Source organism: Callospermophilus lateralis, chromosome 1 (assembly GCF_048772815.1).
Source record: "Callospermophilus lateralis isolate mCalLat2 chromosome 1, mCalLat2.hap1, whole genome shotgun sequence".
NCBI classification, from domain to species: Eukaryota; Metazoa; Chordata; class Mammalia; order Rodentia; family Sciuridae; genus Callospermophilus; species Callospermophilus lateralis.
In genome coordinates this window covers 199,227,194-199,246,179 of record NC_135305.1, presented here as the reverse complement: position 1 = coordinate 199,246,179, position 18,986 = coordinate 199,227,194, and the positions used below count along the sequence as shown (strand labels likewise).

Here is an 18,986-nt window from a genome sequence, read left to right as displayed (position 1 = left end):
TTTATGTTTATCCGTGTGTATAAATATTTTGTTCCACTCAAGTTTTGGTTAGTGACTTCAGCAATGGGATGTGGTCAGAATAGGTCAGGAAACAATTAAACTAATGGTCAAACAAGAGCACAGCAGAAAGGTCCAGGACTCAGTGTAATATAGTACTTCTCATGCTATGTGACTCATTATTATGATAATGCAGTGTTATAGGCACATCAGTGCCAAGGTTGCTCTGCATTTTAAACTCACTTCTTGTGAAGGATGCCTTTGTACTGCATCTTGAAGCATTGAAATATGTTTATAGATGTCCTGGGTACTGACGGTGCCTTGTTCAGATCTCCTTTACCAAGCTGTGCCTTGAGCTTTGGCTGCTAATGACTTACAGACGTTATTTCCAGCCCCCCCCCCCCCCCAAGAGAATTGTCCTCAGTCAAATGGGATCTTCCTTGGGGTGATGCCACATCCTTAGTCCTTCCTGGGGCAGCCATGGTCAGTGACTGGGTGACAGTCATGTACAAGGCAGGCCTCTTGTCTCAAAGTGGGTGCGCTCAGTGGGATTGTCTAAAGTGGACTCCAGCTGAGGTCCTATCCTTGCTTAAAGACGTCCCTTGTCCCTCTTGCTTCTTTGACCCTTCTCCTGAGGGTGTTCCATGCAATTAAACCATTTTCATAGGAATCTCTGAATCAGGCCCTTCTTCTGGGGATTCCTACATAAGACAATGCTATTATTAAATTTCCATGTTATGGGAAAATTATGAAAGTGGATGATACTTTGTAACAAACTGTATAAGAGAAGTTGAAATTTAAGCAATAAAATCCAACCATTTTGATAATTATCTGTTTAAAAAATCTGAGTTCCTTTTTATATATTGTGTCTTCTAAGTAGGCTCCAACTAAAAAAAAAAAAACAAAAAAAATTTAATTTAAAAACAATTTTAGAAACAAGGTGTCTGAATACAAACAAAAGAATGGAATTTTTGGGAAAAATATTCTTAATTGATGGAGTAAACCAAGGCATGGAGTTAGTCATGTTAAAAGCACAGATTGACTTGTTGACGTCTTTGAGATTTCAATGAGATGCAGATTACCACATAGGTTCAATACTCCCCTGAAATGAGCCACTGAAGACGGTTAACTCAATATAAAGATAAAATGCCATAATGGAATACATTTAGATGATACACACCAGAGACAGGACTCCCACCCTCACTTACACGTTCAAGGCCAAAGGATTGCAAGATTACAAGAGTGAACTTCTTGGTGGAGGAAATATGTTCATTTAGCCAAGTACAAGAGTCAGCTCCAAATTCTCCCAGGCTAAAACTTGAGTCCTCCTGACAAAAGCAGTCATGTTCTTCCGGTTCCAAAGGCAGGGACATTCAACCCTGGGGCTGATAGGCATCCCTATCTATTTCTCTATGTCTCCATGAAAGATTGGTTTGGCTATCTTTGTCTTGCATAGGTCACCAATTTTTCTAGAAAGGGGTAGCCTAAGGAATTGATCATAAAGGTTAGCAAGGTCCTAGAGGCAAGATTAGATTAGCCAGAGGGTATACCCAGTATCTGCTTAGCCCCAAGGTTCCAACCCAGAACCAGGTAAGTAGGTGAGGAGAAGTTTTAGCTCTCAGGTAGAAGGGCAAGGGCAAAGTTAGCAGTAGAGAGCTTAAGGAAATTAGAAACATTAGAAACGGATGGTCAATGAATGAGCCTGAGGTCCTGTTCTCTTTTTATTGATCATTGGTCCTGTGGTAATTGTGTGGCCTTTCCAGTTTGAGGGCATAGGCATCAACAGCAAGGCACAAATGGGGAGCCTCGTAGAACCAACTGTGAGTGTCCACTCCATCTCAGAAATGCTAGATGGAGAGGATATCAGTTTCATTTTCAAAGGAAGCACCCATCAGCTGGAAAGTATATAAATCAGATTTGATTTTTATTATGCACCTTTATATAACCCTTAGATTTAAGTTAGAGGGGGGAAATAGCTTTAGTTTCTTTTCTGAAATGTCATCCTTAGGGGCTGAGAGCATCTCATCTTTCCCTAACATCTAGAGTATGAACATGGCCTCCTCTGGGGAGACGGGAGGCTAGATGTAAGGGGTAAAGAAAGAGGAAGAGGGCAGATCACTTGTGCTCTGTTATCAGTGAATTAAAAAGACCACTCCTTGTTCAGGAAGTTAGGACATTCATCAGCCCCATCATCATCTCAATTGCCCCTCCTCTCACTTCCTTCCTCTTGTCTTTTTTATTTTCCCCTTTCTGTGCTACCTCACATCACCTCTCTAAACCCCTTTCTTCATTCCTAGAAGAAGCCAACTATTGGTTTCTTTTATTTCATTTTTGAAAAGAGCACTGTGACTTGTTGACTATTTTTTTCCTTTCATTTCAAGATAAAAAGGCGGCTGCAATATAAGTTTAATTATGATCAGAGAAAAGCAAAGTGCCATTCTCTTTAGCACAGGGCTTTTGTTTTTTAATATTTAGAATAGAGTCTTTCAAAATTTTTGTTGTACTTGAGGTGCACCTAGAGTCCCCTGTAGGGTAATGACTGTGACATTCCTCAGAGATGAACTCATTCCCATTACTCATTTTTAAAAATACATGTTCGTTAGTCTTTTCACACTCATCACAATGAGATTTAAAATAGATGCTCATCATCACTTATTTAAGGGTTATGAATAGCACTGCCTTGAAAAGTCTTGGTGGAAATACGTGTGGAAATTGAAAGTGATGCATCAGAACCAGAAGTCAGGCATTCACAAAAAGATTAAGGTTAGAGGCTGGACTGCCTAAGTATTCTGAGCATGGGGCATGCTGAGACCACCTGTGGTGACCCCATGCTGACTGTCACACTCCAGCCACCACTTCCAGATGGAAGTGGGAGCACAGGAACTCCAAGACATGGCTGAATTTACCAAATGATAAAGGATCTATAATCCAGAGACCACATAAGTGGTCATTTAGATTAACTGACCCTGCGTTCATGCCCTTCTTCTGGTGGCTTACAGTCCCCGCTACTAGAGGGAGAGTAGACATCTCCATCCCTTGACTCTGGCTTGCTCTTGTAACTAACCCTGAACTCAAGAAATGCCATCAGAAGCTCAAGGTCTGAAGAAGCTTTGAGTTCTTCTACCCATTCTTGCCAGAAGAACATGGCGAGGCTGGGCCATTGGTTCAAGGACATGCAATAAATGAGTGGAGTCTGGATCTGCCAATCTCTAGCTGTTCTGAAGATGCCCAAGTGAGAGGAAATGCTGCCGCTGTTTTAAGTACTGAAGTTTAAGGGTAGTTATTAAGCAACACCATGGTGGGAATCCTTGACTGATATAAGCACTACTTCTAAACATGGCTTATTTGACGGAAGAACATGAGTACTGTCACTAGAAAGCGAAAGTGTGGGTAGATAATACTTTCCTAAAAATGAGGAACCGCCTGATGTGTGTGATTCTAATAGGAACTAACATGGCTCCCGATTGGAATATCCCACTCCTTAACTGGGCCTTGGCAAAGGGTGAAGGGAATTGCAGAATTCTGTGTTCCTGTCCATACGGGAAGTCATCCATATGTCCAGTCTCAGTGATGGCAGACATTGGCCTCTTTGGGAAACACACATTCCAAGTCTCACTTATTGGCCATATGCAATGTTGGGATGCTATAGATGTACAAAGACGTGCTGGGGGATAACCCTAAAGGGTTTTAGGGCCCCCTGGAGGACCAACTGAAGTTGGTCTAAAACTGTAGCACAACCCAACTTCTCCCCCTGCCCAGCCCTGCTTCCCTTACCTCTTCTCCAAAGCACGCCTCAACAATCCTGTCTGCATATTTCTGAGGCTCAGAGTCCATCTCTGGATACCTGGACCCGTGGTAGCCCACTTTCTCTCAGCTTTCCAGGGGGTGCTGGATCTGGAGGAAGGGGCAGGGGAAAGCCTTACCCACTATCATGTGGTTGCAGACGTCACAGAAAGTGGGCTTCTTGAAAATGTGTTCCTGAAAGGCATGAGCCTTGCCGCTGCTGCCTGGGTGCAGGCCAGCCCTGGTGGGCGTGGACGCCAGGCTTCCTGGAGCAGGCAGGGGGCTGGAGCTGGGGCTGACCTCGGCCTGCATGTCCGCTTGCAGCTTCGCATCGCTGTTGGTCCGCTGGAAGAAGTTGTCAGCACTTTTGCTCCGTAAACTCTTGGTCTTGAAAGAAAGTGATCGTTTTAGTTTCTGGAGCTGCAATGCAATGACAGAACAGTCTCTCTTACGATCTATCATGCAGACTCATGCTGGGGGTGCGGAGGTCAGCTCCATGCACGGAACGGTTCCCGCTGACACCCACAGTCCCCCGGGGAGGCGCCTATGTGTCCTTGTGTGGGTGAGGATGATGTCAGTGCCCAGTGAGGATGGAATTCAGCAACGTCCCCTTCCCTTGTCCCCAAGCCAACAGGGCAGGGAAAGGCACTGTTGAGCCTCTCTGCCTTTTCTTCCCTGCTTCCTTAAACTTCCAACAATATGCAATCACAAGGGCCCTGCCAAACTAGGCTTTTGTCATCATTTGCTCTATTTATTCTTTCAGAGTTAGAGGTTGAACCCAGGACCTTACGATGGCTAGGCAGGGGCTCTACCACTAAGCCATGTCCCTACCGGCAATACCATTTGCTTTTGAATTTGAATAAACTGGAAATGATGTATGAATTCAAGGGCTCCAAGGCTGTGCGCAATGCTGGCTTTTCTCTCTTAGGATCACTTAGCAGCTGCTTGTCTTTGCACACTGCCAAGCAGGAGAGGCCACTCTCTGACTCGACATCAATCTGGCTAAATTATCCACAGAACACAAACCAGAAACTCGCAAGTTCACTTGGATCTGGAGCATGTGGATAAGTAGCCTCTGTGTGTTTGCCTCTGTGTGTCTGTGTGTGTGCACATATTTGACATAGTGTTTCAATTACACATTTGGCTTTCTTTGTCCTTCCTATAGCACTGTCCCTTGTATTTTTTGTGGGGGAGGTAGGTGGGTACTGGGGATTGAACTCAGGGGCACTTAGCCACTAAGCCACATCCCCCAGCCCTATTTTATATTTTATTTAGAGACAAGGTCTCCCTGAGTTGCTTAGCACCTCACTTTTTCTGAGACTGGCTTTGAACTTGCAATCCTCCTGTCTCAGCCTCCCGAGCTGCTAGGATTCCAAGTGTGCGCCACAGTACCTGGCCTTATCCCTTGTTTTGTCCATGACAAACTAGACCATTTCCCCTTTGCCTTTGGAATTTATGAAGAGGCACCAACATGGATTTAGAAAAGTAGTAGCTTCTGCTTTTCTTTCTGGGTTTGAGTGGAGGCTGCAGTTCTAACCCAGCCCCCATTACTGCCTTCTAATCCAGTCTTTTCATCAAGGCTGGAGGGATCTTTTGGAAACATAGCTGTGAATGTGTGAGACTCTGTTTAAAATCCTTCAAGACATTTCCTTTTCCTTAGGTTTAAGGAAATCTCCTTGCCTTGGGCTCTAGGGACTGGTTGATCTGGACCTGGTAATAGCAGCCCAGCACCTGCTCTGTTCATCCCAGACACCAGCCTTTTCCAAGTCTCTCATATTCACTATGCTTTTCATCATCAGCCTAGTTTCCCTTCAGGGAAAAGAAACGAACCAGTACTAGCTGCATGAATTCCAACCAGTCACTTCACCTCAAAGGTAGTTTCCTTTTAGAAGTGTATGTCTATGGGGGTTGTTGGTTGTTCTGTTGCCTGGAATTAACTTCCATAGCTCAGTGCTGCAGACAACATGGGCTCCATTCTGATAAGGGTCTCCACCAAATGAGGTCAGGCTCTCCTACATGATATATAAGATGATCTGATGTGACATTGCCAAATCCAGCCATCTCTGCCTCCACCTCCCCAACATCTATCTCAGAAGACCTGGGAGATGTGGTGGACAATAGGGCTTGGAGTAAACCTAAAAAAAAGCCCAAATTCCCTTCTCTTCACACTCCTATCCACCCTGCCTTGCAATGTGGCTTTGAAGCTACTTCCTTAAAGTGAAGACCTGTCAGGTGCCTTGGTGCACACCTGTAATCCCAGCTGCTTGGGAGGCTAAGGCAGGAGGATCATGAGTTCAAAGCTGCCCTCAGCAATAGTAAGGCGCTAAGCAACTCAGTGAGACCCTGTCTCTAAATAAAATACCAAATAGGGCTGGGGATGTGGCTCAGCGATTGAGTGCCCCTGGGTTCCAGCCCTGGTATGTTCCCTATCACCCCTCAATAAAGTTAAGACCTTTTTCCACTTCTTTAATCTTGATGGTTTTGGGAATTTGACCAAGAGAAGGTGACAGAAGCAATTTGAAGCCTCAGGATGCTGTGCCTGCTTAGGGCCTCCCTTTGGAAACCTGCCATACTGCCATTTAAACAAACCTCCAGTAGCCTTAAGGATTATGAGAAACATATGGTCTAGTCCAGCCCCCATCGCTCCAGGAAGAATCCAGACACAGAACCACCCTGCTGCCCTGCAGGCATAAGAATGTCCAGCTGGGACCACAACTATCCAGCTAAGTCTCACTCAAATTGTAAACCCACACACTCATTGATTGAAGCATTGAATGGTGTTTTAGGCCATTCTTAGGCTGTAGATCTACTTCGTGTACAGTAATAGATAATGGACACAATGCTGTTCTCCCCACCCTCTGAGCTTGTGAAGGGATGGTACTTCTTTGCCCACCTGAAGTTAGTTATGCTTGTGTGAAACCAGCTCTCTACTTCATGGAACCACTGAGTGGGAAGACTCTGTAAAGCCTTCTAGAAAATTCCCACCAGTGTCAGCAATGAGGCATCATCAGCCAGAAAGGACCAAACAGAGAAGCTTCAAACACTGACACAGAGAGATCGAAAACAGTGGCTCACCTGATACTCTTGTCTCTTTTTCTCTGCCCTACAGCTCAAACCTACCAGAGAAACTAGACTTGCCAAAGACAGAAGGAGGGGCCCTTAGTTATTGTGGAGTTGTTTGTTTCTGTAGCATAACCTGCCATATCCTGATATGGGGGAGTGAGGTCATGAGTCCTTAAGAGCATTGCATTTATTTTGAAGAGGGCCTTTCATCTCTGAAAGAGCCAAGTGAGAGAAAATTATGAAGCAATCATTCACGGAGATCAAGCCAAACCAAGGTGAAGACCTGGAAGCAGCAAAGAAGCAAAACAGACCTTCTTTACTTCAAGTCCTTCAGGCTGTAATCTGGACTGGTACTGGAGAAAGGATGAATTAAATAGGAGGAGACACTATAGTCTCATTTTAGACTTTTAATACATTAGAGTAACCAAGAAGTTCAGGATTCTGCTAAAATTTTTGTCAAGGATGTGCAACTCAGGGAGAGGGAGGCTTATCAAAGCAAATACCATCACAGAGAAAAGCTAAAATCATTTTCTGTTTGCTTCCCACTATGTTCAAATAGTTCAACAAATTGGCTACCCATGTCTCAAAATAGAATAATAACCCCTGCCCTGATTATACCAGGACAGAGTGGTGAGAGTCATAGAGGATAATGCACGGGAGAGCTCTCTGAGAATGAATATAAATGGCAGGCAGAACAGGGGAGCCGGATCTGAGGCCGTGGAGCTGGGCCAAATACTTTACAAGGTGATCCATCCCAACCCTCCCTACCCTTCAAGGGAGATGCTGTTTCATCCTTGGAGAAATGGAGGCTGACAGAGTTTAAGTAGCTTGGTTAAGGTCACCTAGCTTATGTGAATCAAGACCAGGTTCAATGTTAAATTGCCTTCCTCTGGCCCCTATGGGCCCGGCCCTCCACTGCCTGTGAGTCTTCTGGGGACGGATGGGGGGATAAAAGAGAGGCACTCCTCACTCCTGGGGAGGGGACTGATGTTGGTCAGTGAGGGGGAGGAGGGATGTGGAGTGGGAAAGAAAAATCTACTTTCTGGTGTCTGTGTGTCCTGGAAGTTCAGGTCTGATATTTAAGTGTGATCCTGGGAAACCTGCAATCTTTTCCTTGACTTATGGTATGGGGCCTCAAACTGTGTCATGCTGTTGAGGCCTGCCTGCCTCTACAGCCTGAGAATTTCCTTGGAAGCAAATGTAACATTTCTCATTCAAATGGACAGCTGAAAAACCAAATAAACAAAGTCTCACACGGGAGCTCAAAGCAACACACTTTTGCCTAATTATCCTTAAAAAAGCAGAGGCAATAGGAACATATAAAATCCATAAATTGAAGCAAACTCTGAAAATTACAAGTGTCACAAATAACTAGCTTCCATGCACCAGTGCCACAGTCCATTTCCACTTGATTTATAATAATCACAGTAAAATTAGCAGATATTCTTGAGTACCTCACCATGTGCTGGAAACTACTCCTTATACTCCTTAGCATCATTCATTCATTAAATCATTCATTCATTCATTCATTCATTCAACAAATATCTATTGTGTTACTACTATGAACGATAGTCCTTGATTTTGGTGGTATAGCAGTGAGAAAGGACAATGTCTTTCCCTTTAAAGATTTAAGATGTTGTAGGCAGAGACATAAAATAAAGAGATATGTACTAAAATTTGGATGGGTAAAAGGCTACCAAGGAAAACAGTAGCAGATTCAGCCTTAGCAGGTGATGAGGAGGTCTTCTCTAACAGGTAGCATTTGAGCAGAGAAAGAAGTGAGTGTGAGCTACACTGGAGAAGAGCATTGTGGGTGGTGGTAAAACCAAAAGCCAAAGCCCCAACAAGAGAGCAAGGTTAGTGTATGTAAGACACATCAGGAGGACAGTGCCTGCAGAATGATGGAGTGGAAGGGCACAGATGCCAAGGGCAGCATCATTCCAGGCCTTGTAGGGCTTTGGAATTTATCCTAAGGGTAATGGTTGTGAACAGGGAAGTGAGAATCTGACTTTATCTAGAAAGGACCACTCTAGCAGCCTTTGGAAGACATAGCAAGGAGACAAGATGGAAGCTGGAAGACCAGTTGGGAGACACTTGCAATGGTCCTGAGGAGATATCATAATTCTGCTTGGCCTAGCATGGTTAGGGTAAGATGTGGCTGGGCTGAAAAGGTAGAATTAGGGGATTTTTTAGGGGATGGATGTGGAGGGTGAGTAATTTCAAGGTTTATGATTGGAGCAACTCTGTGAATGGAGGTGCCCTTTACTGGATGGAAGAACACTGGAGAAGAAAGATGCCAGCATGCGGGGTGGGGTGGTTTGAAATGCTTATTTGGAATTCAAGTGGAGCTACCAAGTTGGCAGCTGCATATATAACTCTGGGAGTGAGGATCAAGGTCCAAGCTAGAGTAACAACTTGGGGATCATTAGCACATAGATGGTATTTAGAGCCATGGTACTAGAGGAAATCATTATGTCCACAGTGAATGCAGACAGTGGAGGGAAGTGATCTGAAGAGAGAGAACCTTTAATATTTAGAGGACACCAATATCAATAAGCAAAGGAACTTGAGCATGAGAGGAAAAAAGAAAAGGGTGAGGAAAGAGAAAACCTCAAGGGAAGAAAATGGACCAAAGAAGAGTGAGTAGCTGAGAACGTCAAGTGAATCCTAATGATAGTGTGAAGTTGAAGGACTGGCCATTGCGTTTTGCCAAAGGAATGTCTTTGGGAACCTCAACAGGAGCAGATTCAGTGACATGGTGAGTGTGAGAACCTTACTGACAAGGTTCCAATAAGGAAGGTCTGAAGGCTAAGTGAGTGGTGGAGTGAGCAGGGACGATTTATTTGAGTTTTGCCATGAAAGGGATTAATGATGCTGTTGGAGGGGCTGCAGCATCTCAGGAGGGTTTATGGTATGAAACATGGTTGATTTTTCAGTATGCTTTTAATCTGATGAAGCATAAAGGCGGGGGGAGGGGCGGATTCTGAAATGACATCCTTGAGTAGATGAGCAGAGGCGCGGGATAGAGAACACAAGAGAAAGGGTTGCTTTGGATTGGAATGAGGAAGTTTACCCAGAGAGAGAAAGCTGCAAACAAGATGGTAGCATTGGTGCAGGCTGGATGCGGCTCTTCTCTTTGGATTGCTCCTATTTTCTCAGTGAAAACAGAAACAGTTCTATCTCCTGAGTGAGAAGAAATGGGGGGCAGAGGCAGGAGAAGGAGGAGGTTGGAAGATAAATGTGGAATCATCATTTCAGAGAAAGGGGAGAAAGGACAGAGTGAATGAATGAGAGCAATGCCGGGTAGGGAGGCACAGAGGCTCTGTTTCAGATTATTACCTCATTTTACAGATGAGAACACAGATTGGGCACTTTCCCCAAAATTAAATGGCTAGTAAGTTACAGAACGAACATCCCCACCTAGGTCTCTCTGACTCCAATGACCCTCAAACCCAGTGAACTTTGATGGGAAGGTATCCCACCTTTGACCTCCTCTTAGTAGAACTCCTCAGCCAAGTGTGTTTCATCTTCCTGGTGCCAGCTGGAATTTTAGCAATAATCCATGTGGTTGCCATGTTGAGCGACACTTCTATGCCAATTAATTAGGGAATGCAGAAATCGGGCATCGTGAGAGCAATGGAACACAGAGGATTCAGCCTGAAGGTGACTGTAATGGCAGGCGTATTGATTAACCCGTCTGTTCTGCAGTAGCACATAAAGTTAATTAGCCAGCATGTGCTCGATCATTCCAGCCAGGATGTAAAGTTCACACCGTGTGGGAAAGGGGAGGTGTAAACGAGTCTCTACCCACACAGGCAGTAAATCAAGAGGCACAGTCACCCCTCAGCTCGGCAGCAGCTAAGGTTCCTGCCTGTTGTCATCTAACCATAAACCCAGTCGCCTCCCTACAGACCTTTTCCTCGCTATGTAAGAGATGCCAGTAACACACAGGCTTTATTTCTGAATTCCAATGAGGTCATCAGGGAAGCTTTGACAAGCAAATGTCTCGTCCTTGATATTCATATGTGATCTACATCTTTAAGATGAATATGCCCTTTCCTTTTCACAAATTAACTTTTCTAAAATAGAGTTATACCTTTAATTGAAACATGCATTATTTTCTTTCTTTTTTTGAAAAGATACTATTAAGCCATTTGATGTCATTTAATAATCAAGGAAATGGTCCTGAGACCCAGTTTCCTCCACAGCCCATCAGCCACACAGATTCACTTCATCTCCTCCAAGTGTGGCTGATGCAGGGGCTTGTGTCAAAGTACCTCCCGTGTTCATCCCTGACATTTTACCCATGGCTGGATGGGCAGAGAGGGTGCTTTGAGGTTTTGAGAAAAGTCAGCCTACGATGGGAAAGTTTTACCCACCCATAGTCTGATTTCTTTTATGGTAAGCACAATACATTCCAGGTCCTGATTCACTTTAGTTTGGATGGTGACTTCAAAGTCAGAAATGTTCTTCCAACATCTACCAGGCTCTGCCACAGACAACTACCAACCCCCTTTGTTAATGAACTTATTGGTAAAGCCACATTTATTGAATACAAATGATTGCATGCTTTGCCATAAATAAGCTGTATGCTCTTGGGCAAGTCTCTAGAGCTCACTGGCTTGGCTTCCATCAGGGATGGAGAGCAGAAGCTTAAAGGCTGTTAAATTCCTCTTCCAGCTCTGACAGTTCGGCACACTGAGGAATGCAAAAGACTTTGACTAGTCTGCTTTTAGGAAGACTGAAATCTAATTCTGGAGACAAGTAGTGATGCTTCAAACTATCTGAGGGTGATACAAGACCCTATATTTATATTTTCAAGTGATAAGTAGAGTATTTTGATGGCAAAGAAAGGTGCTGTCAACAGGGGCTGGAATAGTCAAGACCTTCTTTCAAATTTTGAAGAATGAATCAACTTTACAATATATAATTGAACAGTTTAAGTGCTTTGATGGCCCCCTCAGTTCTATGTTATGTCCAGGTTCCTTACTGTGGGATACAAGAGCCTTCCTGATAGACAGGCCATCCAACTTGTCTAGCATTATCTCTAGTCACCCTCTTCGCTACCTCAGGCACTCTGACAGACAAAGGACAGTCCCCGGGTTTTCAGTGATACATAACCTTCAGTGCCTCTGTTCTGTCGGCAGGGGGGCGGTTAATGTCTATATCAATGTTCCTGGAGAAGATGTGGGACTCCTGGACTACTCAGGTTCTCTCTGGAGTCTTGCCTGACCTCCCTTCAGGTGGCTCTGGATGCTCTCTTCAGTGTGACCCCAGCATGCAGCATGGAGGTGTGGCATTGTCTTTCTTGCCTTCTGCTCTTGGGTTCCCCTGCAGACCCTGAAGTTAATTCCAAACACACGGCACAGTACCCAGCGCATTGTTATGATATCCATTACACTAGCAGATAATTATTAAATTCTTGCAGTACCCGGGACATCATCCTAAGCGTTTTTAAGGAGTTATCTTTTGATCTTCACACTAATCCTCCAAGCAGCTACCATCACTATTTCATGGATAAGAGGTGGTGGTAGAGAGAAGTTAAGTAGTGTGCCCCCAATAAACCCAGCAAGTTTGCTAGAGGTGATATTAGAACCAAGGAACAGTTTGACTTCAGAGTCTGAGCTTTTCTTAACCTATGTATATATTCGGTAAATGACTGATGTGCAAACTGATGAACTGACTGAATGCACCAGTGCAGATACAGTAAGATTGGAGATTTGGACAGGGAAGCAGGAATGAGATTACCATGAGCCAGGATTCTGGAGTCTCAACATGATTAAAGTAGTGCTTACGATACGACTACAAACAGTTCTCCAGTAAAATTTTTCTAAAAATCCCAACCCAACTGGCACTCTGTGTGTTGGTTGGCGCGCGAAACCACAGTGGTTAAGAAGGATGTAGGCAGGCATGTGTGGGTGGGCCCATTGCAGGTAGTGAAGATGGCCAGCTAGGAGAGCATGAGTAGTTTGGTAATCCGTAGTGACCCGCTGCAGGTTCTCCATAAGGCAGATGCTGGCCTTGGAGAAAGCAGTGCATCCTCGGGTCAGGTAGGATCTGAATGCAGTACAGGGCAGAGAGTCACATCAGACGGAACCACTGGAAAGGGAAAAATCTCCCAGTTGTGTCCTCTGTGCCCTGAGGCTGGCTGCCACATTTTCTTAAAGAAAGTTTTTGGGGAGCTCTCAAATTCACAGTTGCTGGAATAGAAAGACTATAGTACCATGGACGTCCAGCTACCACTTGACTATTCCCCTCCACTAGAAAAGTAAAGACCACCAATTTCCTCAGATATTGTCTCCTTCCTTTCTGAATGTCCTAGCTATTGTGAGATTTGTTTTTGGTCTTGTCCTGGAAACAGTCCTTACCTAATATTATTTAAACCCAAAGTGGTGACACTGGTTAAGTCTTGTTCAATGGCAAATGTAAAAATGATAACATCTCACTGCCAAGATCATAATATTTCACTTTTTGGCCACAGCAACACACGCATACATGCATGTGCACACACACACATTTTTTATTTAATGGTTTTCCATGAAACAGCCCTGTAAGTGTAGCAGAGCAAGTATTATCCCTATTTTACAGATGAAGAAAATGGGTCAGAAAGATGTTAAGTGACATGCCCAAGGTCCACAGAAGATTAGATGCTTAACAAGGAGGAAAATTTTTAAGGACCACCTTATGTTCAGGGCAGGCGGGGGGCGTTCTTCATATCTGAGGATAAGACATAATGAGGAGTTCAAGGCTTTGCGGTTGGACTGACTTTCGTTGCTCTTTCCAGCTTTGCATAGGAAAGTTCCTTAACTTTTCTGAACCAAACTTTTCTAACTATAAAATAGAGGTGATAATACTACTTTCACAGTTTTTTTTTAAGAGAACTGAATAAGATAAAGCAGCTAAAGTCCCTGGCAAAGTGTCTGGCACTCAAGGGCAACTTCATTAGCTCTTAACTTCTCCAAGTCCCCATCACCACCCTGCCATTTCTGGTTAGCATGAGGTGAAGGAGTACTACTGTCACCTTGTCCCTGCAAGGGGAGGCCAGTGTAACCACGCGGGGCAGTCATATCCCCGCAGAGCTGGGTCACAGATTCCTCTTGGGAAAGAGAACTTGATGTGCTCAGAATGAATAATTCGAGAAGCCACCTGAAAAGGGAAGAGGGTACCGCAAGGACAAATCTTCATGAAAAGAGATAAACAATGCATGGTTCTTGAGTATCAAGAAGAGTGAGGTTTGCAGGTTTGAGGATCAAGCTGCTCGTGAGAGGTGGGTGGAGGGGAGGTCTGATATGAGGAGGCTGTCCCAGGAAGGATAGAGGGGAAATGAATTTAGGGGTGGCATGGAGGAAGGGAGTTTTGATAAGAGAACTACTAAATGGAGTGTACATTATAAGCCTTTCTCCTTTTTCTTCTCTTCACAATCTTCTGCAAAATCTACATTGTTCACTGAAGTTTGGGTTAAAGAATGGAGAGGAAGGTTTAGGAAGCCAGTACCTGGAGTGTCATAGATTATGTGGCAGGTTTTTGAGCAGACTCCTGAGTCCTGGAACCCTGTTGGGGAGAGCCCTGTCTGTAGAGGCAGTACAGAGGTTGGAACTGAAAGCACAGGTCATGAACCCTCTGGTTCTTTGGGTGGGAATCAGGCCAGGATGTCTGATGCTGTAGCCACCAAGGTTCAGCTCCTGCAGCGGTGACCAGGCCCCTCTCTGCTTCCAACATGCAGCTGCTGTTGCTAGGGAGCAGAGAGGAGGAGGGATTCTGTCCCATCATTTTTTTTCTTCCCAAGAGCAAAGAGTGGGCTGGGCCTTAGGAAGGTCAATGAAAAACAGAAAATAGAAAAATGATGGCTGTCTAAAAGGTAGAAAAACTGTTTCAAGGGCAAATGAGGACTTCAAGAGTATGGACTTGTATAAATTCTGATTCATACATTAAGTGGTTCTGCTGATTAAGTGGTGAGCTACGGAACAAAAATATTTACACTCAAGTACAACGCTAGGTTTCATTTATCAAGTACTGCCTCCCATATTGCCTTGCAAATAGCAGGTGCTAGTCACTGGGTAAACCATTTCCTCCCCAAATTCTTATCTTGAAGCCGTAACACCCTGTATCTCAGAATGTGACTGTATTTGAGGTAGGGCTTTTGCAAAGATAGTTAAGTTAAATGGAACCATTAGGCTGTGCCCTAACCTAGTGTGATCAGAGCCCATACAAGAGGAAATTCAGACACATAGAGAGACATACAGAGGAAAGACCATGTGTTACAGTTTGGATGTGAAGTGTCCCCTAAAAGCTCATGTGTGAAATAATGCAAAAACATTCAGAGTTGAAATGATTGGGTTGTGAAAACCTTAGCCTACTCAGTAAATTAATCCTCTGAATGGGATTAACTGAGTGGTAACTGAAGGCAGGTAGGGTGTAGCTGGAAGAGGTGGATGATTGGGGGTGTGGCTTTGGGCTACATATTTTGCAACTGATGAGTGCTCTCTCTCCCCGCTTCCTGATCATCATGTGAGCTGCTTCCTGCTGCCACACTCTTCTGACATGATGTTCTCCCTCACCTCAGGCCCAGAGGAATGGAGCCATCCTCCTATGGATTGAAATCTCTGAAACTGTGATCCTCTAAGTAGACTTGTCCTCCTTTATAATTGTTCTGGTCAGGTCTTTTAGTGGCAGCAGCAAATAAAATTGACTAATACACCCATGTGTGGATACAGTGAAAAGTTGACCCTCTACAAGGCAAAGAGAAAGACCTCTAAAGAAACTAGTGCCTTGATCTCAGAATTCCAGCTTTCAGAAGAGAGAGAAAATAAACCTCTGTAACTTATGCCATCCATTCTGTGGTCTTTTGTTATGCCAGCTCTCGCAAACTAATATAGTATTCAATAGGAGCTTGCTGAGGTAGAATATCAAGCATCTAGAGCCACCACTTGAAATCACAAAGGAGTTACACTGAGGACATTTCTATAGTGTTCCTACTGTGGCTTATAACAAATATGCCTAGCGTGTGTTCCACTGGGTAATAAGAATGGAAACAAGGGTAGGTTGTCTTATTCATGCTGTATTGCGTGGGACGTCTTTCTTCACATAATTTCCTGGATCCCTGAGGGTCATTATCTAAGACTTAGGGTCATCATCTGAGCTCCAGTGTTGCTTTCCTTGTGCTGCTCCAACCTTCCCTGACTTTGCAACATAGATTTCAATACTCTAAGCTTCCAGGTCCTTATGATCAGTTTTACAGCTCTGATGATAAGTAGCATGATTAACATTCTACACACTTTTCTTTCTTTCTTTCTCTTCCTTCCTTCCTTCCTTCCTTCCTTCCTTCCTTCCTTCCTTCCTTCCTTCCTTCCTTCCTTCCTTCCTTTCTTTCTTTCTTTTTTTAATCATGTACTAGGGACTGAATCCAGGGGTGCTTACCCACCGAGCCACACCCCCAGCCTGTTTTTTATTAGTATTTAAATTTTGAGACAGGGCCTTGCTAAGTTTCTCATGACCTCACTAACTTGTTGAGGCTGGCTTTGAACTTGTGATACTCTTGCCTCAGCCTCCTGAGTCACTGGGATTACAGGTGTGTACTATGTGCCAGGCCTGCACACCCTTATTTTATACACAAGGTCAGGGACTATGCTGTTAATTATTGTATCTCTGACACACAGATATAGATTTTGGCATAAGATAGGTATTCTATGTTGAATGATGAATGGATTGCCGGCCTTACAGATTTGAATTCGCTATATATATATATATTTTTTTTTAAATTCCCTATATATAAATATTTTGAATTACACACACACACACACACACACACACACACACACATATATATATATATATATTCCCTATATATATCATTCCTACACTCTTTGGCCTAGAAGACTCTTTGAGTCTCCCCTTTTCTCATCTTGAACTTCATTTTCTGCCAGTAACCAAGCCTTCTTGGGTGCCTTCCCTGACTTTCAACAATCAATGTACCTAGGGATTAAGATAAGGGAGGTTTCCTTTGCCAAAAGAACAACAAAGACTTTGCTTCTTTCTGAAATTAAGAAAAAAACATAGAGTTGGATTATACCAAATGAGGGGGTTAAAACAACAACAACTAGTGATTTTAAACATTAGCTCTTCAGCGTTGAAGAGTTATTTCGAACTTTTCAATTCAGCAGGGCTCTGAATTCTACCATCTATGAAAGAGCAACTCTGGAAAACTGTATGGCTTATTTCTCTTAAAAAACATTTTATTTAAAAATGATTTTCATCATAAACGTTGCAAAATGGTGGAGTCGGATGCACCTTTCACCTCGTTTCCCCTCCTTTACATTTTAAACAACCACAGCACAATGACTGCCAATAAGTGCTGAGATGAACTGAAATGAAGACTGATATAAAACTATCAACTCATTAACTACAGACCTCGCTAGAATTTTGCCTTATTAGAATTAGTTGACCTAGAATTAATTAGAATTAATGACCTTTTTCTGGTCCCGGATCCAATCCAAGATTCCACATTGAGTTTTGTTGTTCTGTTTCCTTGGTTTCCTGAGTTAGTGTGTATCGGGTCCTTGGTCTGTCTTTGTCTCTTGAAACTTTGACCTCTGTAAGTTCAATTTGCCAGTTATTTGGTACAATGTCCTTCAATTTGGGTTTATCTGATGTTATCTTTTTATTAGTAGATTGGCATGTTCCCTTGCCGGTGATTAACTTTGGTCACTGGGCTGAGGTGATATTTGCCAAGTTGTTCCACTAAGAGATACTATTTCTCTCTTTGTAATGAATGGGTATCATGTGACCATGGACTATGAATGCCTGTTTCTCCTCATATATCTGCCCTCTCATTTTTACATTCACTGATGAATCTTGCCCACAAAATGTTATTACCTAATGATGTTTACCTAATGATGAGGCTCTATTTCTATTGTTTCTTTTATATTGAATAGAGGTATCAGATTAATTATTCTTTTGATAAACACCATTTTGTTTCTAGTATTTTCTCAAGGCAGAGATCTGTCATTTGCCAAAATCCATTTTATTTTTTCCTGGGTATATTTGAATACTTTCCTCAAAGCTTCCGGGGGATACAGGCAGAGATGGGAGTGTGTTCTTGCTAATGGAATGTAATGAATGATATGTATCGCTTCTGAAACTAGGCAGTAAAGTGATGTATGCCTGCTTCATTCCCTTCTCCCTTTTCACACCAGCTGCCATATGCATGTGGTAGAGATTCTGTTTAGCCACGGAGATTACGACAATATCCTAGGGAGTAGTAGAGCAATATCTTGGAAGAAAAGTGGGTGCTCAAATGACCACAAGGAGTAGAGCTGTCTTTATCCATCTGAACAGCTTACCTTGAAACTTTATGTGAGAGAGGGATAAAGATCTATATGTTTTGATCCAGGAAATATTTATTGGGTGTCTCTGTTACAGTAGCTCATCATTACACTTGCTAGTATATTTTCCCATTATAATCAATATTGGAATGAACATTTTCTACCTCTGTAGTTGCATTTACACACAAAGGTATCTAAGAGCTATAGTGCTGTAAGGTTATTTTCTTGGTCAAATATGTTATTTTTATTTTAAAAATTTTATTGGTGCATAATAATTAAACAGAATAGTGGGTTCATTGTGTTTGTATGTGCACATAACACAACTTGAAACATTTCATTCCGTGGTACTTCCTCTTGCCCTTTCCTTCTCACTTCCCCACTGATCTCCTTCCTCTATCCTACTGGTCTCTCTGTATTAGGGGTCTCCCTGGTTAAGATGCTCTCTAACATGATGCTCTCTAGTTCCATCCATTTTTCTTGCAAATGACATGATTTCATTCTTCTTTATGGCTGAATAAAACTCGTGTGTGTGTGTGTGTGTGTGTGTGTGTGTGTAAGAGGAGAGAGGGGGGGAGGGAGAGAGGGAGGGAGAAATATCACATTATCTTTATTCATCTGTTGATGGATACCTAGTCTGGTTCCATAACTTGGCTATTGTGAGTGGGTTATGTATGTATCTCTATAGTTTGCTGATTTTGGTTCTCTGGGTAAGTATCAAGGAGTGGGATAGCTAGATCATATGATGGCTTCATTCCTAGTCTTTTGAGGAAAGTCCATACAGATTTCCATAGTGGCTGTGCTAATTTACACTCCCACCAACAG

The 18,986-nt window shown here is 43.3% G+C and overlaps 1 protein-coding gene across 3 annotated transcripts in view; it reads right to left on the bottom strand.

Moving 5' to 3' along the window:
* The window catches only part of Stac (SH3 and cysteine rich domain), a 142,315-nt gene that overhangs the window by 79,940 nt on the left and 43,389 nt on the right, over nt 1–18,986 (bottom strand). For 2 of the 3 annotated variants that reach the window (XM_076869016.2, XM_076869036.2), the window contains exon 2: nt 3,921–4,200. In XM_076869016.2, the coding sequence (XP_076725131.1) occupies nt 3,921–4,200 (280 nt within the window). The remainder of the gene's footprint in view (nt 1–3,920; nt 4,201–18,986) is intronic. The other variant, XM_076869027.2, reaches the window with a different exon arrangement.